The 21,286-nt window shown below is 35.7% G+C and overlaps 2 protein-coding genes across 3 annotated transcripts in view; one reads left to right on the plus strand and one right to left on the minus strand.

The window, feature by feature from the left end:
* Positions 1-21,286, plus strand: part of LOC149539293 (ABC transporter B family member 25, mitochondrial-like) — a 269,562-nt gene that overhangs the window by 75,150 nt on the left and 173,126 nt on the right. For both annotated transcript variants that reach the window (XM_089800610.1, XM_089800611.1), the window contains one exon: positions 1,796-1,898. In XM_089800610.1, the coding sequence (XP_089656736.1) occupies positions 1,796-1,898 (103 nt within the window). The remainder of the gene's footprint in view (positions 1-1,795; positions 1,899-21,286) is intronic.
* On the minus strand, positions 12,023-13,211 carry LOC149539294 (uncharacterized). The gene is made up of 2 exons (XM_089799176.1): positions 12,860-13,211; positions 12,023-12,725 (listed from the first exon to the last, which is right to left on the minus strand). Exons 1-2 carry the CDS (start codon positions 13,209-13,211, stop codon positions 12,145-12,147), a joined length of 933 nt encoding a protein of 310 aa, XP_089655302.1. The 3' UTR covers positions 12,023-12,144.

Consider the following 21,286-nt stretch of genomic DNA (forward strand, 5'->3'; position numbering starts at 1 on the left):
CTTTCTGAGGGGTTTTGAGGCAACTTTGGGCATACTTACTATTTATAGTAAGTCATCTTGGACATGGCCGGACATTCAGTCAGAGTGGTATGTCGATGGTAGTTGTTTAAAATCGATAGGAAGACTTATTTATCATTGATAAGATTTGTTATGCATTGATAAAGCCATTTTATAAAGTTAAATTTTAAATATTTAACTTTATTAATGCATAGACTATAGTTTGTGGGAAATATTTAAATTAAAAGAGTTCCCTTTATTTTTATAACACATTGGAGACATAAGGTACATAAAGGGAGTTATGTTTTATCCCACATTGAGAAAACGAAGGATTGAGCTCTTGTGAGAACACTATAAAAGAAATGGAAGAGCTTTTTTTTTGTATGCTTGGATGAAGATTAATGTTATGTTGCTGGATATCTGATTATCGGGCTTGGAGGACGGAATCCCTCTTTGCTAGCATTCTCTTCGCTGTTGGAAGACACAGTCAGGAGGATCAAGGGTGTTTTCACTTCAGGAAACACACTGGGTTTCATTTGGGGCGTTTGCATAAAGAAATTTACAAGGGTTTGAGGTGCAGATCTGAAGTTAGTTATTGCTATAGTGCCGCATGAACAGTATTTTGCTACAGTCGGCATGAACAGTATTTTACTACAGTACGGTGTGAACAGTGTTGGTATCAAGTTTACTTGTTTTTCCGGCTGATTAGAAGTTTGGAGGGCTGGCCGACTACATCTGCAAAATACTACGGCAACTAATTCCAGGTTTCTTCTGTCAAATTTTGATATTTTGCGTAATAATTGTTGAATACAAGTCTGAATAGTTGTTGCAGCCTTTAAGGCAGCTGTAAGTGCACATCTACATTTAAAAATCACCCTTTATTAGCAGATTGAAAGAGTTTCCAGATTTTTCATATATTATTGAATGTGTGCCAAGTGTTTGTGAAAATGTTATGATGTGTATTATGCATTTTAATGTCACTTCATAGTTGTTCGTAAATCTACTTATTGGAAAGCAATTTAGAGGAAATCAGCTTTATGAGTTTGCATACAAAGTGTTTGACAATATTCCTTAAGTTAAATTTCTGCAAGTCAAAGTTCAAATCAGGGGAGGATATTACAGTCACCAGGGGTTTTAACTATACCAGTTAAAATCTATCAATCTCTTCTTTGTCTATTACCCATAAATAGAGCAGTGTTGCTGAAATTTTTATGGTTTAACTCTATTGTTTACATTTATTTACTAATCATCTCAAACTTATTGGAAGTTCTGTTATTTTCACCATCACAAGCTTAAATTATCTTTTCATTTTTGTAGACTACTAACATTGTACAATTTTTCTCTGTTGACAATTTAGATTCCTATATTATGGTATAATGAAGATCTGCGCAGTTCTTGAACCATTTTTCACATTAATAACTAATCAAGGTTAATGAAAACCAAATTAGTTACAGAAATTAGTACATACATGGCAAAAATCAGTAGGGAACTTGAAAATATTATTTTTTCTGGCTAATTTAAATTTTTTTACTTTAAAGCTAAGACACACTATGCTACTAGCATACTGTCTTGTCATTTTCTATGGCCATATCTCTCATAGGATATTGCGATGATAGGCTCTATGCAGTTTCAAGACTCTTTGCTTGATTATTGATATTAAATATTGTTTTTTTGTTCAAAATATGATTCTTGGTTGGCTTTTTGCTTCAGATAGAATGCTTGGTGAAAAATTATTAAAGATTGCTTTTGATTCAAATATAATCTGGTATTTATAGATTTATTGTCTCCTGCATTTCAGTCGTCAAACTGGGGCACTTAGTCGCACTATAGATCGTGGGACACGTGCTATTAATTTCATCCTTTCCGCCATGGTATTCAATGTTGTACCAACTCTATTGGAGGTATGGTGTAAAGGGCTTGAGTGAACTGATCTTTGTATGTTAATCTTTTGATTTTCCATTCTTTCAATAGTGATACTATATTTTAGATTTTTTGAAGTTCATATGTTTACCCATATACATTTTGTCTGATTGGTTGGCTAAAATTAGTTTACTTATCATGGAAGAATGTAATAACCACCCCTGATTTGTTTTTTGAAATATATGAAACAATATAGAAACTAAATTAGAATGACTGCTGATTGTTAGCTTCTGATACATGCAAATAAATAAACTAATGAATGCAATGCTTGCAGTAGTAAACTATTTGGAGTGGGGAGGTTGAAACAATCCCCTCTCAGTCATTGCAAATCATAGTTGGAAGAAAGATGGTTTGCTGGTAACAAATGATAGGGGGCTGAGCCTTCACCTCTTTGTCAGTATAAAACATAAAATGCAATTAGTGAGTTAAGTTGGGGTTTGACACCATTGCTGCTAAATCAGAAAACTAATATAAGGTAACTTTAAAGCCTTCAAACATAATGTTGGCAACAATTACAATCTTAAATATAAGAAACGGAAATCAGAACTACTGATAATTTGAATCAAACCATAAAGCATCTGGAAAAATCACACAAATTTGATAGAAATGGTGTATGCAAATCCCCAAAACCCTAAAATTCAGTTTTTAAACCAGCAAATACCTCACTTAAATTTGCCACCATGAGCAGTTTTCAAACTTCCAAAAAGTCTGATTTTTAACTTAGTCTGAAATAACAGCTAGTGAAAATTGGAATGACCTCCTTGATGGATGAGTTGCCTTGGAAAAAAAGTCATATCTTCATTAATGGCTACAAAAATCATAAATCTCTTAGAATACTCTGAAAACCCTTAAAATTACTTCCAAAAGCACACCACACAATTGAAACCCATAATACACACCAAGTACTTCATCACTCCATACCACAATCTTTCTAAAAGCTTTAAGAACATTGGAAAATCTGTATTTATGAGAGTCAACCAGCTAGGGTGGGTCTTGTTAATGATTTATAGCTTATGTTGGATAAAGTCCAATCGATAAAATCAAATCTTTAAATGGCCTCCTGCCCTTCTCTGTACTATTGCTATGAGTATTATTAAATAATTAATGTTTATTACATGGACACATATACCTACATACCTGCATACGCGCACACACACACACAAGTATGTCATATGTCTGTGTTATTATTTGTCCAATAAACATTAATTATATAATAATACCATTGCTAATGATAACAACCAAATCACATTAATACAAATTATCAATCTGAGAAATCAATAAGTGATTTACTTTTTTAAGTCAATACCATCTATCTATATGTGTGTGTGTGTGTGTGTTAGTGGCAGCAAAGCCAACTCAATAAACATTAATTGGCTGTTATGTGAATCGACAAATTTAAGGTAATAGGGGCATGTCCCTATGAGAATCTGACTCATGTAGAGACATGCCTCTACATTGAAATTTATATATTGATTGCAAATGCTACTTGGAAAACACATACAATAAATTGAGTCCATTAACAAGTGTAGTCACATTAACACATATATCAGATCTACAAACATTAAAATATACTTACAGATCTGCTGTTGTATCTTCTAGTACAGTTTTGCAAAAGAATTATCATATCAAATTAGAAGGAGACCAAAACAAGAGTTAATTCAGATACTTCATATTGAAAGAAGAAATAATTAAAACTCCTGTGCCATTAAAACTGATCCAAATTTAACATGGTATCATAGCCAAGTTAAAGAAAAGATGGATCAGATAAATCCATTAAAAGTATTCAAGTAAGCAAAAGTGGTGAGGGGAATTAGATTCAAAGATAGGCTGAGGGAGCCTTAAATTTTGTCTCCTGGAAACTCAGGGTAATGATGGTACTAAGAGAACAAGAATTAGACTCATTTGTAGAGAAGGCTGAGAAACTTCTATGGACAAAAAACAACAAGGCCATGAAGATTCTAGTGGATGCAGTAAAAGACCATATAGTTCCATTTATATCAAAATTAGATACTGCATACACAATGTTCACTTTCTTAGAAAAGATGTATGAGATAAACAATACTAGTAGAGCCTTGCCCTCAAACAACTACACCATGTAAAAATGAACAAGGGGGAAACCATTACATCATACTTTATAAGGAAAATTGGGTTAAGGGACCAATTATCCACCATTGGTCATATAATTGACAACAAAGAATTAACAATGCTGGCCCTCAATGGACTCCCCACATCCCAGGAATCCTTCATAGAAGGAATAAGTGTTCAAGCCAAACTTCCAAAATTTGATTGATTAAAGACCAACTGTAGTTAGGAGGAATCAAGTCTGATCGCTAAAGATATTCGAATAAACAATTCTGGTGGTGAGATCCAAGTATTAAATACAAATTCTCACAAGAAAGGGAAGAAACAAAATTTCAAACGAAAGAAAGGAAAGGACACCAATAGAAAATCCTCATTCAAAAGAAGGAAGGACATGTCTAAAATACAGTGCTTTAGATGTGACAAATATGGACACCTTGTTCTGAAATGTCCATATAGACTAAAATATTAAGCTTCAATAGCAGAAGTAAGCAAGGATAAGGATACAAAAAGAATGATATTCTTTTCAACACTATCAAGTGAAATATCCTTTAGTAGAAATATGTGGGTCATTGATAGTGGAGCATCTTGACATATAACACGATTCAAAGATCAACCAGACAGCCTAGATGAAAACTCAGATGAAGAAGTCACCATTGTAGATAACTCCACCTGCCTTGTGAAAGGAATTGGGACCTATACAATTCAGCTAAAATCTGGAGTTTCTCTCCAACTAATAGGATTACTATTTTTACTTGGCATAGTCTGCATATGTACCCTTGAAGACAAAGGATATCGGTTCACCTTTCTGGATGGAAAGTTGTAACATGGCCTAAGAACTCAAACATAAAGAAGGCATACACGATAGGGACTCAAGATGGATTGTCTATATAAATTGTGCACTTTTCAATCTCAAGTCCTAGTCCATGATGTCTCCACTACAAATAAAATATGGTGTGGGAGGTTGGGGCATCTCCATTATTGAGCTCTACCCTCCATAGAGAAACTTGTTAAAGGCTTACCTAAATTAAATCAAGATCATAAGGAATTCACAAGGGGTGTGCTCTAGGTAAGAACACAAAGAGGACTTTTCATAGTGGTGGAAGGAAATCAAATAATGTCCTTGAACTTATTCATACTGACTTATATGCACCAATGTTAGTAACCTCCTTGGGCGGGTTTTTTGTACTATGTTATCTTTGTTGATAACTATTCTAGGAAAACCTGGATTTATTTCTTGAAACTTAAAGAATCTAATGAAGTCCTATCAAGATGTAAAGAATTCAAAGCCTAAGGGCCCATTTTGTTGCGGGAATTGAACTGGAATAGGAATTTGCAAATTCCTTAAATTTCAAATTCTCAGTTTGGGTGTGCCAAATTGGAATTCGTATTCCCATGTTGCACCTAAAATGAAAATTTGCAATTCTACCAAAATAGGTGGTATTGGAATTGGCAATTCTAATTCCCTTTTTACTTTTAACTATTTGATAAAAAATGCAGGTCCGTTGCAGATGACCAATCAAAGGGATTGAATGTCAGAGCTTGGGCATACCAATTTGGGGATTGAATGTGAAGGGAAGAAAGCTAATGAGACGTTGCACGATAAACGGTCGTCCTTGTTAATGTTTTAGTGTTAGAAGAAGCAAAACATGGATTATTTGATATACTGATCTAAGCTTATGAATAAAGTAAATTACTGCTGATTATATCAACTACATATATATATATATATATATATATATATATATATATATATATATATATGCCTATGTATGTGTAGTATTATGAAGTTGATTATTGGCAGTCATTTAATATATTGTGATCAGGTTTCATTTGTTATCAGCAGCATTTTATATATTGTGATCGGGCTCCTCACTGTTATCAGTAGATATGTTATCGTGCCTCATTTCATAACTTGTGTTTGTCAGACTTATAATTAATCAAGGCAGTTATTATTGTTATAAAACATGCCTACGAAGAGGCATGCCTCTACGTGGCCTTTGAGCCACGAAGAGACATGACTCTTCGGAGACATGTGCTTTGCCCTCTTATATATATGCCCTTTGATTGTAGTGAAAAGCAATCAATCTATGGCATTCCAGTACCTACGATCAGAGAAAAGAGACTTGGTTAACATTTCATTTTTGCAGATATAATAACATCAAATATAGACCATCTCCATTCATTTCAGTATACAGTCAAAGGAAGGCTAACTGGGATCGCTAGTGAAGTTATTTAGGAGGAAATACTTTCAGCATTATTCAAGTAAGAAATTCTCTGCAATTATTGATTTTGTAATTGCTTTATCTATCAGAGATCCACAAAATTTAACATGGTATCAGAGCTATATTGATAGGAAAACTATTACAAAGTATCTATTCAATCTGAAATTTCAAAAGTTAAAAGAAAGAGTTTTTAAAATCATATTATTAAAATGGTGAATCATGTAAAGATAGAAGATAGGCTAGATGGAGCATCAAATTTCTCATCCTCGAAAATCAGATTATTAATAGTATTAAGAGAAATGGAATTAGAGAAATATATTGAATCAAATTTACCCATGCCTGAAAATGAATCAGAAAAGGTAACTTGGAAAAGACATAATAACAAAGCAATGAAGATCATTATAGATTCAATAAAAGATCACATTCTTCCATATATAGCTAATCTTTAGACTGCATTTGAAATGTTCTCTTCTATTCAGAACACATTTGAAATCAACAACAGTAGTAGATTATTAACTTTAAAACAAGATCTACTATATGTAAAGATGAAAAATGGAGAATCTATAACTTCATATTTCTTAAGAATTACTGAATTAAAGGATCAACTCGCAACTATGAATAATCAAGTTGATGACAAGGAGCTAAGCATGATTGCTCTTAGAGGTCTTCCTCTTTCATGGGAAACCTTCATTCGAGGTTTAATTTCACGACTTGAACATCCAAAATTTGATCAGTTAAAAATTGAATGTACTCAAGAAGAATCTAGACTAGCTTCAAGAGGACTTATTACAAATCAAGAGGGGGACATCCAAGCACTGTATACTAAATCAAACAAGAAAAGAAAGCTTAAACATAACAAGAAGGAATTCAACAAAAATCACTCACAAACAACATGACTGGTCCAAAGTTAGATGTTTTAAATGTGACAAGATTGATTACTCCTTTTATGTATGTCTAGAGAAGTAGATAATTCAAGCAGCATTAGCGGAAGTTAAGGATGAAAATATTGAGAAAGTAGAAAAAGAAAATTATGCATTTTATTTAGCTCTCTCAAGTGAATTAAAGACTAACCTCAATACTTGGATCATAGACAGTGGAGCTTCTCGTCACATCACTGAATTTAAGGATAAGTTTGAAACTTTCACTAATCATGCATCAGAAGAAGTAACCATTGGAGATAACTTCTCTTATCCTATTAAAGGAATTGATTCCTGTTCTATACAATTGAAATCTAGAATTACACTTCAACTCAAGAATGTTTTATATGTACCAGGAATCAATAGAAACCTTGTCTCCATCTCCGGACTTGGTGATCAAGGATACAAAATTGCATTTCAAGAAGATAGAGTTCTATCTTGGCCCAAGAACTCAACTATTAAGAAAGCCATGTCCATTGGAGTCAAAGATGGGAGTCTTTATAAGCTTTGTAATAATCAAAACCCTAATCTAAACTTAACCATTAGTAATGATCAGTCAAATTCCTCTGAAATCTAGCATAGGAGACTAGGTCATCTTAATTATCGGGCTTTATCATCTATAGGGAAAATTGTGAAAGGCCTACCTAATCTGAAAACTGATCATTTAAGTATTTGTAAGGGATGTGCATTAGGTAAAAATACTAAACATTCCTTTCCTAAAAGTGATCATAAATCCAAATCCATTCTTGAACTTATTCACACTAATCTTTGTGGCCCTATGTCAGTCCCCTCTCTTAATGGGTGTTTTTTCTATATAATCTTTATTGATGATTACTCTAGGAGAACTTGGATCTATTTTCTAAAGCAAACGGAGTCATTTGAGGTCTTATCCAAATTCAAAGAATTCAAAGCCTTAGTTCAAAACCAATCAGGTCAAAAGATCAAAACCCTAAGGTCAGACAATGGGGGTGAATACATATCTAATATCTTTAAAAACTTCTGCATTTTTATTGGGATTAAGAGGGAGTTTTTTGTACGTTATAATCCTCAACAAAATGGAATAGCTGAAAGAAAAAATAGATCCATAGTTGAATCAGCTAGAGCTATGTTACATGATCAAAATCTTCATTATTCATTTTGGGCTGAAGCATCTAATACAACAGTCTACATTAAAAATTGATGCCCTCACTCCGTATTAGAGAATACCACCCCAGAGGTAGTATTCACAGGCGTTAAACCAAATATAAGTCACCTGAGAATATTTGGATGTCCAGTTTATAGTCACATACCAAAAGAGAAAAGAACAAAATTAGAACCTTCTGGGAAGAAGGGAATATTCATTGGATATAGTTAAATTACAAAAGGATACAAGATCTACATTCCTGGGCAAAGAACAATTGAAATTAGCAGAGATGTAATATTTGAAGAAGACATAGCTTTTAAAATTTCTAATAATAGTGATGAATCCATTTCTGAAGAAGATCAACCTACAAAAATTGAGAGGGAGGATAATTTTGATCTCTCTTCCATGTCTAATCATAGAGAGCCTGAAAATATTAGCAATAATAAAAAGAGACCTCTTTGGGCTAACAAAATATTAGAAGAAAATCAAGTTGAACCAGATGAAGTAATTTAGGAAAGTAAAAGGACCAGAAACCAATCATGTTATGTTGCATTGCTATCTGAACTCATAAAATCTGAACCTGCTAATGTTGAAGAAGCTCTCTCACATTAATCATGGAAGGAAGCAATGATTGAGGAATATAACTCTATATTAAAGAATGACGTATGAGATGTTATACCAAGACCTAAGAACAAATCAGTTGTCTCTTCCAAATGGTTATTTGAGATTAATCATGCATCAGATGGCAGTATTGAAAAATACAAAGCAAGATTTGTAGTTCAAGGGTTATCTCAGAAAGAAGGCATTGGCTATGAAGAAACATTTGCCCCTATTGCCAAGTACACTTCAGTTAGAACGATCCTAGCAATTGCAGCATCCAAAGTATGGAAGGTACATTAGATGGATGTTAAAACAACATTTCTCAATGGCAAGATTGAAGAAGTCTATATTGAACAACTGGAAGGGTTCAATACTTATGACAACAAAACTCATGTTTGTAAATTAAAGAAAGCACTTTATGGACTCAAATAGGCTCCTAGAGCCTAGTATGAAAGAATATATAACCACCCATTGAAGTTAGGATATTCCAAAAATGAAATTGACCCAAATCTGTATTTCAAAACTAATAGTGATGATATGATTATCCTTGTATTATATGTTGATGATTTGCTAATAACAGGTGACAAACATCTCATAAAGAAATTTAAGAAAGAACTCATAGCAGAGTTTGAAATGAAAGACTTAGGGTTACTTCACTACTTTCTGGGATTAGAAGTCTGGCAACAAGACAACTGTATTATACTAAATTAGGGAAAGTATACAATTGATATTTTAACCAAATTTGGGATGATGGAATGCAAACCAGCTGCTACTTCTATGGAAATAAATCTACACAAATTGAAAGATGATATGAACAAATCTAAACTCGCAAATCGTACTTACTACAAACAGATTGTTGGATCCCTAATGTATTTGGTAAATACTCGTCCTAACATATGCTATGCTACTCATGCCTTGAGTCAGTTTATGTGTGCACCTAAGAAGATACATCTACATGCAGCTAAATATATATTGAGATATCTAAAGGACACTATTGGAATGGGAATCAAATATGACAAAGTCAACATTGAACTTCTTGGATATTCAGATTCCAATTGGGCTGGAAGCTTCATTGAGCGGAAGAGTACTTCAAGATATTGTTTCAGTCATGGATTTGGTATGATTTCTTGGTCTAGTCAGAAACAAACTTCAGTAGCATCGAGTTCCATCGAAGCTGAATAAATTGCATCTTCCCTGGGTGCTAGAGAAGCAGTATGGCTACAAAAGTTGTTATCAGATCTCTTCAAAAGACATTTGAAGTCCACTATGATTTATTTTGATAATCAAAGTTGCATTAAACTTTCATCTAATCTAGTATTTCACAATCGCTTCAAACATATTGAAATTCTATTTCATTACATCAGAGACATGGTGAATCGAGGAGTTATTCAACTAGAATATATATGTACAAATAAGCAAACTGTTGATATCCTTACCAAGCCTCTCGCTAAAGTGAAGTTGAAATACTTCAAAGAATAACTTGGTATGATTAACTGTAATGATAAAATTTGAAATAAATTTTTATCTCATTTGAGTTTATGCTTCTATTGGTTACTTAGCAGCAGTTGATATGTAATGAAAGGTGATGATCTTTCATGGACATATTCATTAGAAGGAAATTATTTACAAGGTGACGATCTTGTAAATAATATACCATTGTGTATTATGAGCATATCTAGACATTGCTTAAGTGCAAGTAGAGATTATATGGGCATCTCTAGACATTGCTTAAGTGCAAGTAGAGATCATGAGAATATTATGAGCATCTCTAGATATTGCTTAAGTGCAAATAGAGATTATATGTGTATCATGGATGTCTCTAGACATTGCTTAAGTGCAAGTAGAGATCATGAATTAGTCATGGACATCTCTAGACATTGCTTAAGTGCAAATAGAGATTATGAAAATTTAATCACTATAGACATCTCTAGACATTGCTCAAGTGCAAGTAGAGATCATAGGATATACTTTTTATTGTTTAGAGATTTTAATACATATTGTGTTGATTATGTTGGTGTGATTTTTCACAGTATAGAAAAATTCTGTTATTTGGATGAAAAATCAGTTAAGTCTTTGTTTCTTGCAGACTAGGGTTTTATTTTGTGAAATCCTGAAAATTGTTAGATTACCCTAGTTATGCCCTGTTCTGTAAGTTGTATCTTCCCTTTAAATTCTCAGGGTTTGGCTTTCAAATTATCCATAAAAAGGCCCTAAGTGCGTAAAAAACCCTTATACCTTGGTTTTATGTTGCCCTAATTTTCAAATTTTTTAAAAAAGGGGGGTTTTTCTTCAAGTATCTTGGCGGGATGTTTTATCCTAATGTTTTGTTCGCATCAGAATATTTTTTAATCCTTGTGATAAACCTTTCATGTGCCTTTAATTGCGATATTCTTTTTGAAAGGATGCCAAGTTGAAGAGTTTTTTCAAACACCGTTGATCTATCAGAGATCAAGGGCCAGTGCATCCCCGCATTATGAAGATGAAGGTTTTTAAGCAAAGTGGGGAAGCGCATTTGCGACGCCTGGCAAAGTGGGGTCGGGTATTTCTGATTCAGTGTGCTACACTGTAAACGATGGATGACGTGTACTGCCAGATGTGCACTGAAGGATTTCGGCTGCTGAATGGAAGTGAAATCTTATCAACCGTAGATCTTTCAAAGATCTACGGTTAGCGCATCCCCGCATTATGAAGATGTAGGAATTTAAGTAAAGCGGGGAAGCGCATTTGTGACGCGTGTCACAGTGGGACCAGACTATGAAGAATGTAGAAGTCACGCCATAGGATCTGACAATTGTGCTTAGCTGGAACCAAAGAAATGTGAATCGGAATCGGATCGGAATCGGCAAGGCCGAATTGAATCGTGAATCGGCAATGAATCGGCGATGAATCGGCGATGAATCGGCAAATTTGAAAAAACCCTTTAAATTTAAAGATTTTAACAATTTAAAACTTATTTCATGCACCCTTTATTGAATATAACTTAAGCACACTATAACATCATCAAATAGAAGTTAAAACTTAACATACATAAACATGGAACATAAAATCCATCACATACGTAACTATGTTATCTAAAATGTAAATTGTAGGCTAGCTGAAGTAAATAGAAATCAAATGATCATAATGATTTAAATCATAGAATGTATGTAAGATGATCCATAAGACATCAAATCATAAATTTATGTAAGAATCTAAGATGAAGATCCATGAAAGTTTGAAACATATGTCTATCAATGATTCAGTATCAATATCTGTAAACAAAATATAAAAACAAGGCTCCAGCTCAAGCCTCAGGCTCATAGTCATCATCATCCTCAACATCATCCTCAAGCTCGGCTACAGCCTCAGCCTCAGCCTCTGAGTATCCAGTCTGCCTAGTAGCAAGGCGTCTAATGTAGGTCCTAGAGGACTGTCGAGCCATATCTCCCGCATATAAGATGGGCTCACGAATGTCGCTAAGGCCTGTGTCTGTGCGTGCACGTGTGCGTCTACCAATGCCTGAAGAACGTGCTCTAGCTGCCTCAGCCTCTATATCCACCTGGTCAATCCACGCACGGTCTTCCTCAGTGAAGACTGGATCTACAACCTCTGTGAGCCACTCTGATTTTGGATCAATCTCCTCCAGAATGATCGGAGAGGAGTCGGTGCCCAAAATCTGTCTGATCCTAAGACGAAGGTTGTAATGAATGAAGACAAGATCATTCAACCTCTGCACTGTCAACCTGTTTCTCCTCTTCGAGTGGATGTGCTCGAACATGGACCAACTGCGCTCACCTCCAGAAGCGCTGCTTGGCTGACTCAGAATACGAATGGCAATTTTTTGAAGTTTTGGGGTTGTGGCCCCAAACATTTGCCACCATCTATCTGAAATAAGGGAAAATAAAAATAATTAGTCTCATTTACAAATTACAAATTACAAGTTAACTCTAAAATTACATAATCAACTTTAAGTTTAGAATCTAGATTCATGAACATTGAATATATTATTTAATTTTTACCTGGCTGTATTGTTTCCCGAGCATCTATGGCTACCCTGCTAGAGAAAAGTGGCCTTTCTTTATTATTGAACTTATCAAGCTCAATAATTGCAGCACTGCTATCCTCATCAGTACTCAACCTCTGGATCACTGTATATAATCCGGTGAGAACCTCCTCATCCGCCTTGAAGTCAGGATGGAAACAAAATGCCGAATTCAAAAAGTAAGCTGCTGCATGGATGGGTCTGTGGAGCTGATTCTGCCATCTCCTATCAATGATGTCCCAAATAGGGGCATACTTCTCTTGCACTCCTGCATACTGAGCTCTAATGGCCTCCTTGGCCCTATCCATGCCCTCATATATGTAGCCCATAGAAGGCTTCTCCCCATCAGCAGTTCGTAGGAGAGATACAAGAGGCTCAGTGGCCTACATATAAAGTAAAACAAAAATTTGAGTCAAAACTTAAACATAGAATAATTCAATAGTATAACTTAAGGTAAAACTAAATCATTAAACAATTAGCATAGTAAACTGTAAAATATTAAATGTTAAATTGCAATAAAATTACCTTAAGGATTTCTCTAGCAGGTTTCCAAAAACCATCATCATCAAATATGCAATCCACCACATCTATCCTTGCAGTGGTCGTAGCATAGGAAGATGAAATCCACTCCCGCCCAACAAACATGCTCCTCAAATCATCCCTTGATGTCAACAAGGACTGCAAGGTGATGAAATTCGAGGCAAACCTCGTGATCCCTGGACGAGCTAACTCTTTGTCTCCTGTGTACTTCCTCATTGTGCTAAGGACAAATGAATGATTATAAATAAACTTGCATATGTTTTTTGCCCTTTCCACACATGACTTGACCCACTGAAGTTTGCCAATTTCCTCCAACATGAGGTCAAGGCAGTGTGCTGCACAAGGGGACCAAAATATGGTGGGGTGCCTCTCCATCAAAAGTTTGCCTACAACAATTTTAAGATAATTAGAAATTCAAATTTCAAACATGTTAGAACTTAGGAAACTTAGAAATTCTAAGTTAGAATTAGAAAAAGTTCAAAATTCAAATAAATTTATTTTCAAAACTTAAAAAGTTGAAAGTTTACCTGCAGCAACATAACTTGCTGCATTATCCGTCACCACTTGCACCACATGTTGTTCCCCCACCTCTGTTATAATTTCCTCAATAACCTCACATAAGTATGTGGCGTTTTTTACATGAGCAGAAGCATCAATGGATTTGAGGAACATGGTATATCCTTCAAGTAACAAAACAACGAATTATAATTACTATTAGCAATCAACAAATCAAAATTTGAAATAGTCAATCACGATTCAAAATTATGTATGTAGGAAAGTAGAATGATCAATCACCTCCACAGGATACAAGAAAATTGAGGAGTGTTCTTCCCCTCCTATCTGTCCAACCATCAGTTATGATGGTGCAACCCTTTTTGATCCACTCCTTTCGGTTGTCCTCAAGCTCATGCCTCATATCCTCAACCATTTCCTCTAGGAGGTATCCACTCAACTCAGCCTCAGTTGGGGCTTTAAACCCCGGACCACAAAGGGTAACTGCATCTATCATGTTCTGCCAATAAGGAGTCCTGTCACAAATAGATAATGATATTGATTAGAAATTTAGATGTCAAAAACTAAAATCATAAAACAAGTAGATATAATTAAAGTTTTACTTTTACTTTTAACTTTAACTTTGAAGATAACAAAGGAAAAAGAATCAATTACCTGGCTGCAATAAATCGAATGTTGCAAAAGTACCAGAATTTGCAAATCTCTTTTCTGGCAGCATCATGAATCTCCTTGTTCAAACCCATGCCCTCAAGCGTGGGTTGGGAGCCAGGAGTAGTGCGGGGCACAAAGTAACTATCCATTCTGCTTTTCCGCACTTTAGGCCGCAATAGGTTGGTGTTGGACTCTGTCTCAGTATGAGACCGACTACCACTAACACTCACATGAGCACTAGCACTAGGATGAAAAGGAGGCCTAGAAGAACCCTCTCCAACACAACCTACGGATGCGGAAGCTGATGCAGATGCACTTGCAGATGTAGATGCGGTTGCGGATGTGGGAGCACGGGAGCCAATACCTCTTAACCCTTCAAGTTGCATTTTCTTAGTCAACTTGTCTTGTTCAATTTTTTCTAATGCCACTAAACAAGAGCGTTTTGCCTCAGCGGTTTGTTGAGTGCAAACTGTGACATCATGGCCAGGTATGTCAGCAATGTGGTATTTCAATCTATAGATACCTCCCGAATTTATTTTTTCTTTGCAAAATATACATTTTGTTTGATATTTGGTTCTCCCAGGAAACTCTTCATTATATTTCCAGCATTCATCTTTTTTACCCATTGTGGAAATTGAAAAATGAAAGCAAAGGGCTGCTGCAATAAAAAAATTCATGTAAAAAATCAAAGTTTGCAACTAATAAACAAAAACTACAAAACAACAAACCCTAGTTTGCAATTTAGTAAAAATAAAAAACATTCAAGATTTGCAAATGAACACTAAAAAAATTTAACAAAAAATGCATACTACACTAACATGCAAAAAAAAAACCAACACTTACCTCTTGCAAATGAGTTGAGGAGTGTTGATATTGACACCTTAATGCTCCCAATGCAATTTATGGCCTCCCCAAATGGACTTTTGATCTCTTTGGTGCTCTTCCTTCTTGCCGGTTGGAAGCCTATGGATTCTCTTTTCTCTTCTTCTCTCTCACTCTTCCTCTCTTCTACTCATACTAAGCAAATAGAAGGCTCTTTAGGGTTATAACAAAGAGGAAAGTCAACTTAGAAAGCAAATAGAACATGTGTTTTTTAAAAAAAATTGAACTTTCTATCCTTGCTGCTGCGGCCGATTTCTGGAGATTCACGATGGCGATTTTTGCCATGAATCGCCGATTTTGGCGATTCACAAGAAAAAATCGCCACCAGCGATTTCCGATTCCAAAAAAATCGGGAGCCATGAATCTTATCGCGATTTTGGCGATTTCATGGCGATTGTTGGAACTATGGCTGGAACTACTCATCCATGTGGGCCAGAAAGGTGTCAGAAATAAATGCAATAGTTAGAACATGCGGGTTAACTATACAGTCATATCATTGGCCCAAGTGGATAATGCGAGCATGAAATAAAGGGCTGTTTCTGATCGTCGATCTTGTCTTGATCAACGAACGACACGTCCCCACATTTTGCATTTGAGTGAAGTTTAAACAAAGCGAGGATGCGCCCTGCAGACACGTGTCCGTGGTGACGTCAAAATTTTGCTTAGATGCCCAGCAGGGTGGAGTTAGCATCGCCGTTGATCTTTCGAAGATCTACGGTTGGTGCATCCCCGCATTATGAAGTTGTAGGTTTTTAAGTAATGCGGGGAAGCGCATTTGCGACACGTGGACTAGATGATGTCAATTACTTGCTTGCTCAGAAGAAGATACGGGATCTGCTGGCGTGGAATGTTGTCAGATACTATGAGCTGATATGGCGGTTTCTTATTGGTCAGCTCAGCTAGCTGGTTGTTAATAAAAAGTGGATTAGTCTGATCGTTGATCTTGTCTTGATCAACGGACGACGCATCCCCGCATTATGAAGTTGTAGGTTTTTTAGTAATGCAAGGAAGCGCATTTGTGACATGTAGCATTTTTCTAAAAGCCGTAAAGCTTGTTATTTTAAAATCAGAACCGTCCGATCTGATAAAATCTACAGATGGGATTCAAACTTGAGTGCAAATTGCGGGTAACGGTTACTGAGAGTAAATGTGATTCAGACCTTGTGCGTGCGGTTTTAATTTATGAAAAGAGCCCACGATTTCACCATTAATGAACCACCGAAGTGCAAAAAGAACATCAGGGCATTCAAGATTTCAGAGCTAGGGCACGAAAATTCTTGGTTAATACTCTAGTAAAATTGCAGAAGACATCATATAGTGCAGAAGTGCGAATTCTGGCGGGTAAGTGCTCTGTGATTTTCTAAGTAAATTTGAAGCATCTGCTGTTGTGAATTTCCTAGGGTTCATTCAAAATGCCTCCCCGAAAAGAGCTTACTGGTCAAAAGGATTATTTAAAACGTTCTGTGCATGATGATTTTCTTGAACAATTCCCCTTATCAGTGCATGAATTAACTAAGGGAAGGGAACTCATTCCGAAAAATCCTAGAATAGTTGTAGCAGAAGGCTTTTATGACAAAGCTAATTGGATAAGGGATGCCCAGGTTTCCATGGGAGGTCTGGAGTTGTTTAAGAAATGGTTTTCAGAGCGAAAACTGGACACTCCTATGAGCAATGTTTGGGAATTTGATATTAGAAAATTAATAGTCCCCACTGTTTTCTTTGATAGTGATTTATTGATGGACCTGGCAAAAAAGTATGATCCTATCACGGGATGGGTAAAAAATCATTCTGGAGTCAATCTTTTTAGGGTTTGCCTTGAGCTGTTCAGTGAGGTTTTCAACCTTAACCCTAACCACGCTGTGCATGAAATCATTGATATGGATGATTTGCAAGCCAGATATGATGCACAACGAATGTACTTGAGAACAGGGCCACTACAGGAGCATGCTGCCAAGGTCAGTAATTTGCCTGTGATTATAGCCAGTACCCCAGAGCCATTGTTGAGAAGACATTTCAACTTGAGAGCTCAAGCGCTGTATTTTTCTCTTTGCAAGATCTTTGGGATAGATGAAGGTGATCAAATTCCAGGTTCTGTTGTCCTTATAATTGCTCAAACCCTTCAATTTGGAATGAGTACCATTTTGGATTTTGCCACTTTTCTAGCAAAAGAGATTCACAATGGTTTGGTTGGAATAGCAAAGGGAAAAGTAAACAAACCATTCTGTTGGTATTCATTGATGATGCATGTATGCTTATACAAAGGATATACTTTCTTCTCCAAGGGTATGGAGTTGGAAACAACAAAGGATGGAGAGAGGAATCCAGTGCAGTTGTGGAGTGTGGATATGACTTTAGAAGCCACAGATGCTAGCTATGTAAGATTTGACAAGTATTTTGCATCAAAGCTTAGATTGCTTTTAAGAGGAGATAGCCCTAGAATCCCACAAGCATTATTAGAATTGGTCAAACCCAAGGACCATGCTAAAGGGCTACTTGTCAGTCATAACTGGGGGGATATAATTCCCTACAATGTTTCAATAGTGATAAGAGTTTATGGTTTTTTGGGAAAACCTCATGTGCTACCGTTTCATGTGCCTTTGAAGATAGGGATTGCTGAGCTCTTATGGCAGATAGGTACTATAGATGAGAGGGAATTGGTTAAGAAGGGCACTTTCTTTCCAATGGTTACTGTAGTGCATGATTTTGTCTTTGTAAAAAAGGGGTGGAAGCACTTAAATTTGTTTTTGGATAGGTATAACATGGCAGAGTCTCATGCCCGATTCATTGACCCTGAAGGATTCTATGACCTATTAAAAGAAAGGGTGAGAGCTTCCCGTATGGTACATCAGGTTTACTATCCAGAAGATATAATCAGAAATATCTTCACATTGCAGGAGCAAGAATTGAGGAAAGAGAAATGGATAGTTTTCAGTAAAACCCTGGAATTCATTAATGCTTTTGACCCCCAATATGACCCATTGAAAGATAAGAAATACTGGGGAGCCAAAATATAGGCATTAATGAATAATTTTGCCATAATAATTCAAACTATGAATGAAAAGAAAGCTATGTTTGTTGAGGCACATCCAGACAAGGCAACAGAATTACAAAGAAGAATAAGCAGTAGAAATATGGTAGCTCCTGGCCAATATACATTGCAAAAAAGGGCAGGTTATGTCATGATTCAAAATGTGCAACAGGCACCCCCTCATAAGAAATCAAACTCAAGAAATCCATCTGCAGCCAGCTCTCCAAAAAGACAAAAATTAGAGCAGGGGTTTTCTTCTTCTCAAAAGGAACAATACTCCCCAAGCCAGTCCCCAATCTAGATAGATGATGAGGCATCTCTAAGGGAACAACTTAGACAAATGGGTGGAGAAGGGAATGTGATTGTCACTTCTACAGACTTGGATATTGGAGAGCCACAAGAACCTCCTATACCTTCCTTGGACCTAACCATTGCTGATTACCAAGGTAAGGAAATTGACCCAATCGTTGCCCAGGCTTCTAAAAGATTTATTAATGATGAAAATTTTGTAAGATCTAGAGCCTTTGCACAGTTTTTGTGGAGATTAAATATGAAATTTTTTGAGAAAGCCTGTGAGAAGATCAAGGCTGAGCAACTAGATAAACCCGATTTGGTTATTAAAGAAGAGGTGAAGTCAAAATTTTTGAATGATTTTGCCCAGTTTACTCCTGAAGCCGGGAGGCAAATAGTTAGACAATCAGGAGTCCTCCTTCTGCCGGAATGGGATATAGCAAATGCTATTGTTTTTGATTCAGTAAGGAAGCAGAAGGATGTTCAACTAACAACTGCTGAAGAAGTACTAAAGGCTCATAGAGGGGTCAAATTTAGTGATGACTACCAAGCCCTTGTTATATGGTCCATAGATAAGAGGGAAAATACCAGGATGCATGAGTTTCCTGCAGCAGAGCATACTGTTACATTGACAGTATACAGGGCTGGTGAGGTAAGTAGTAAACAAGTAATGGGAATGGCCTTAGAAGTGCTAAAATTGGGTGGTGTTGTATCTGGCCAGGAAGAAGATAAGTTTACCCAACTTAATGGTAGGTTTGAAGAAGTCTTAAAAGCATATGAGGAAAGAGGTATACAGATACAGTCACTTGAAAACAAGGTGTCTCAAATGGAGAAGATACTTGGGAAAAGAAAGGTGGGAGAATCCAGTGCACCTAGAATTGCATACCCTTCACAGTCATTTGTTGGAGCAACCCCTATTATTGAAATACCAGACACCCCTGAAAGGCCCCAATTCTATACTGCAGAAGACTTTGAAGAAGAAAAAACCAAATTACATGAGTTGCAGGTAGACTTAAAAAATCAATATGAAGGAAAATTAAAGCAGGGTGTGATATATTTAAGGGATAAAATACAATGGTCAACCTTCTTTGATCAGTTGACAAGAATTGCAACCCTCATGGATGAGTTGAATAGAGATAAGGATAAATTGACTCCCCTTGCACATAAGTGGAGGGAGAGGAATAATGATATTACAATTATATGTATATCTGCCGTCCAAATGCCTTATCATCAAGTAGAGAAATTTTTTGATTTGTTAAATAAACTAGAAGATTTTGATGATAAAAGGGATTCTTTACAGAAAAGATTAACACTCTGTTTTTCCAAGTATATTGCTAAAAAATTCACTTTATTTCCTTGTGCTTTAGAATCTGTTGATACAATAAAGGAAAAAGAAAAGCGGAAAAAGGAGTTAGATGAAATATTTTATGAAAGGATCAGGAACATCATGAGTGAAACTGGCCACTGCTTTTGGGCAAGGACAAACGAAGAGTTGGTAAAGATACAGTTATTTTATAATGACATCAGAAAAGAGCTTGATGATTTAGAAGAAATTGCAAATTCTTTACTGGTTATACAAAGAGAGGCTCTAAATTTTGATTGGCCAGATGATGCTGGTTATAATGAATGGAAAAATCAGTTTATAGAACAAATGTCAGAAGATGATGAGGAGGAAGATGCAAAAGTAAAAGTTACCCTTGTAGTTAGTAATGAGGACATGGAAAATCCCCAGGTTAAAGTAAGTTTGCAGGTAATTGAAGATGATACATCACTTTCAAACCTCATGGCTATTTACTCTGAGGATGAAGAATAATTGAAGAATCAGATCATATTTTCTTGTCTCAACAACTGAGAAGCATAACAAAAAGGGACCCACCAAGGAATGTTTGATGTAATAGCCTTTCTATTATTTGCTTTTGTCTTTTATGACAGATGTATGTCAGTATCTTTTAGAAGACACTTGTCACTTTCTTTTAGCCTGAAGCTTGTTGCATCTCACACTATTTAAGTGAGATTCCAAGGCTAAACAATGGTCCGAATTCTATTTTTCTAAGTAATATGCTTAGTCTGTTTTTGATCCAAATTTTGAAAGCAAGTTTATGATGTATTTTCTCTGTCAATTCTCTGAGAATACATGAATATAGAATGAGCTGTGTTTCTTTCTGAAGGTCATTCTGAGTCTATTGTAAATGATATACCATTTTCAAAGAAGATGAATACAAATTGTGAATTGTCCGCATATTATTCTTTTCTGAATCTTGTCTCCTTCCAATTACTTGGTTGTCTTGATATTGTATAAGTAAAGGCTTGTGCAATTGAATGCAATCTAGTTAGGTTGTATATCTATTTATCACTGCTGTTAATTCAATGGATTAAATAAAAGCTTTGATGAATGTGATAAGGTTTCTTTAGTAGTGGAAAGGATTTTGAATGATGGATTCTGATAAGAATTGCTGATAGAATTTTTTGTAACGCAACAAACTAGATCTGAGAACTTGC

This window comes from Cupressus sempervirens, chromosome 9 (assembly GCF_028749045.1).
Source record: "Cupressus sempervirens isolate cs-2001-9-10 chromosome 9, ASM2874904v1, whole genome shotgun sequence".
NCBI lineage: Eukaryota > Viridiplantae > Streptophyta > Pinopsida > Cupressales > Cupressaceae > Cupressus > Cupressus sempervirens.

Bases quoted from the DNA above. Each gene is read 5' to 3' on its own strand.
- LOC149539294 (XM_089799176.1), bottom strand. From the start codon at position 13,211: ATGGGCTACATATATGAGGGCATGGATAGGGCCAAGGAGGCCATTAGA. The intron at 12,726-12,859 runs GTAAAAATTAAA...CCCTTATTTCAG, and splicing joins TCGGGAAACAATACAGCCAG to ATAGATGGTGGCAAATGTTT.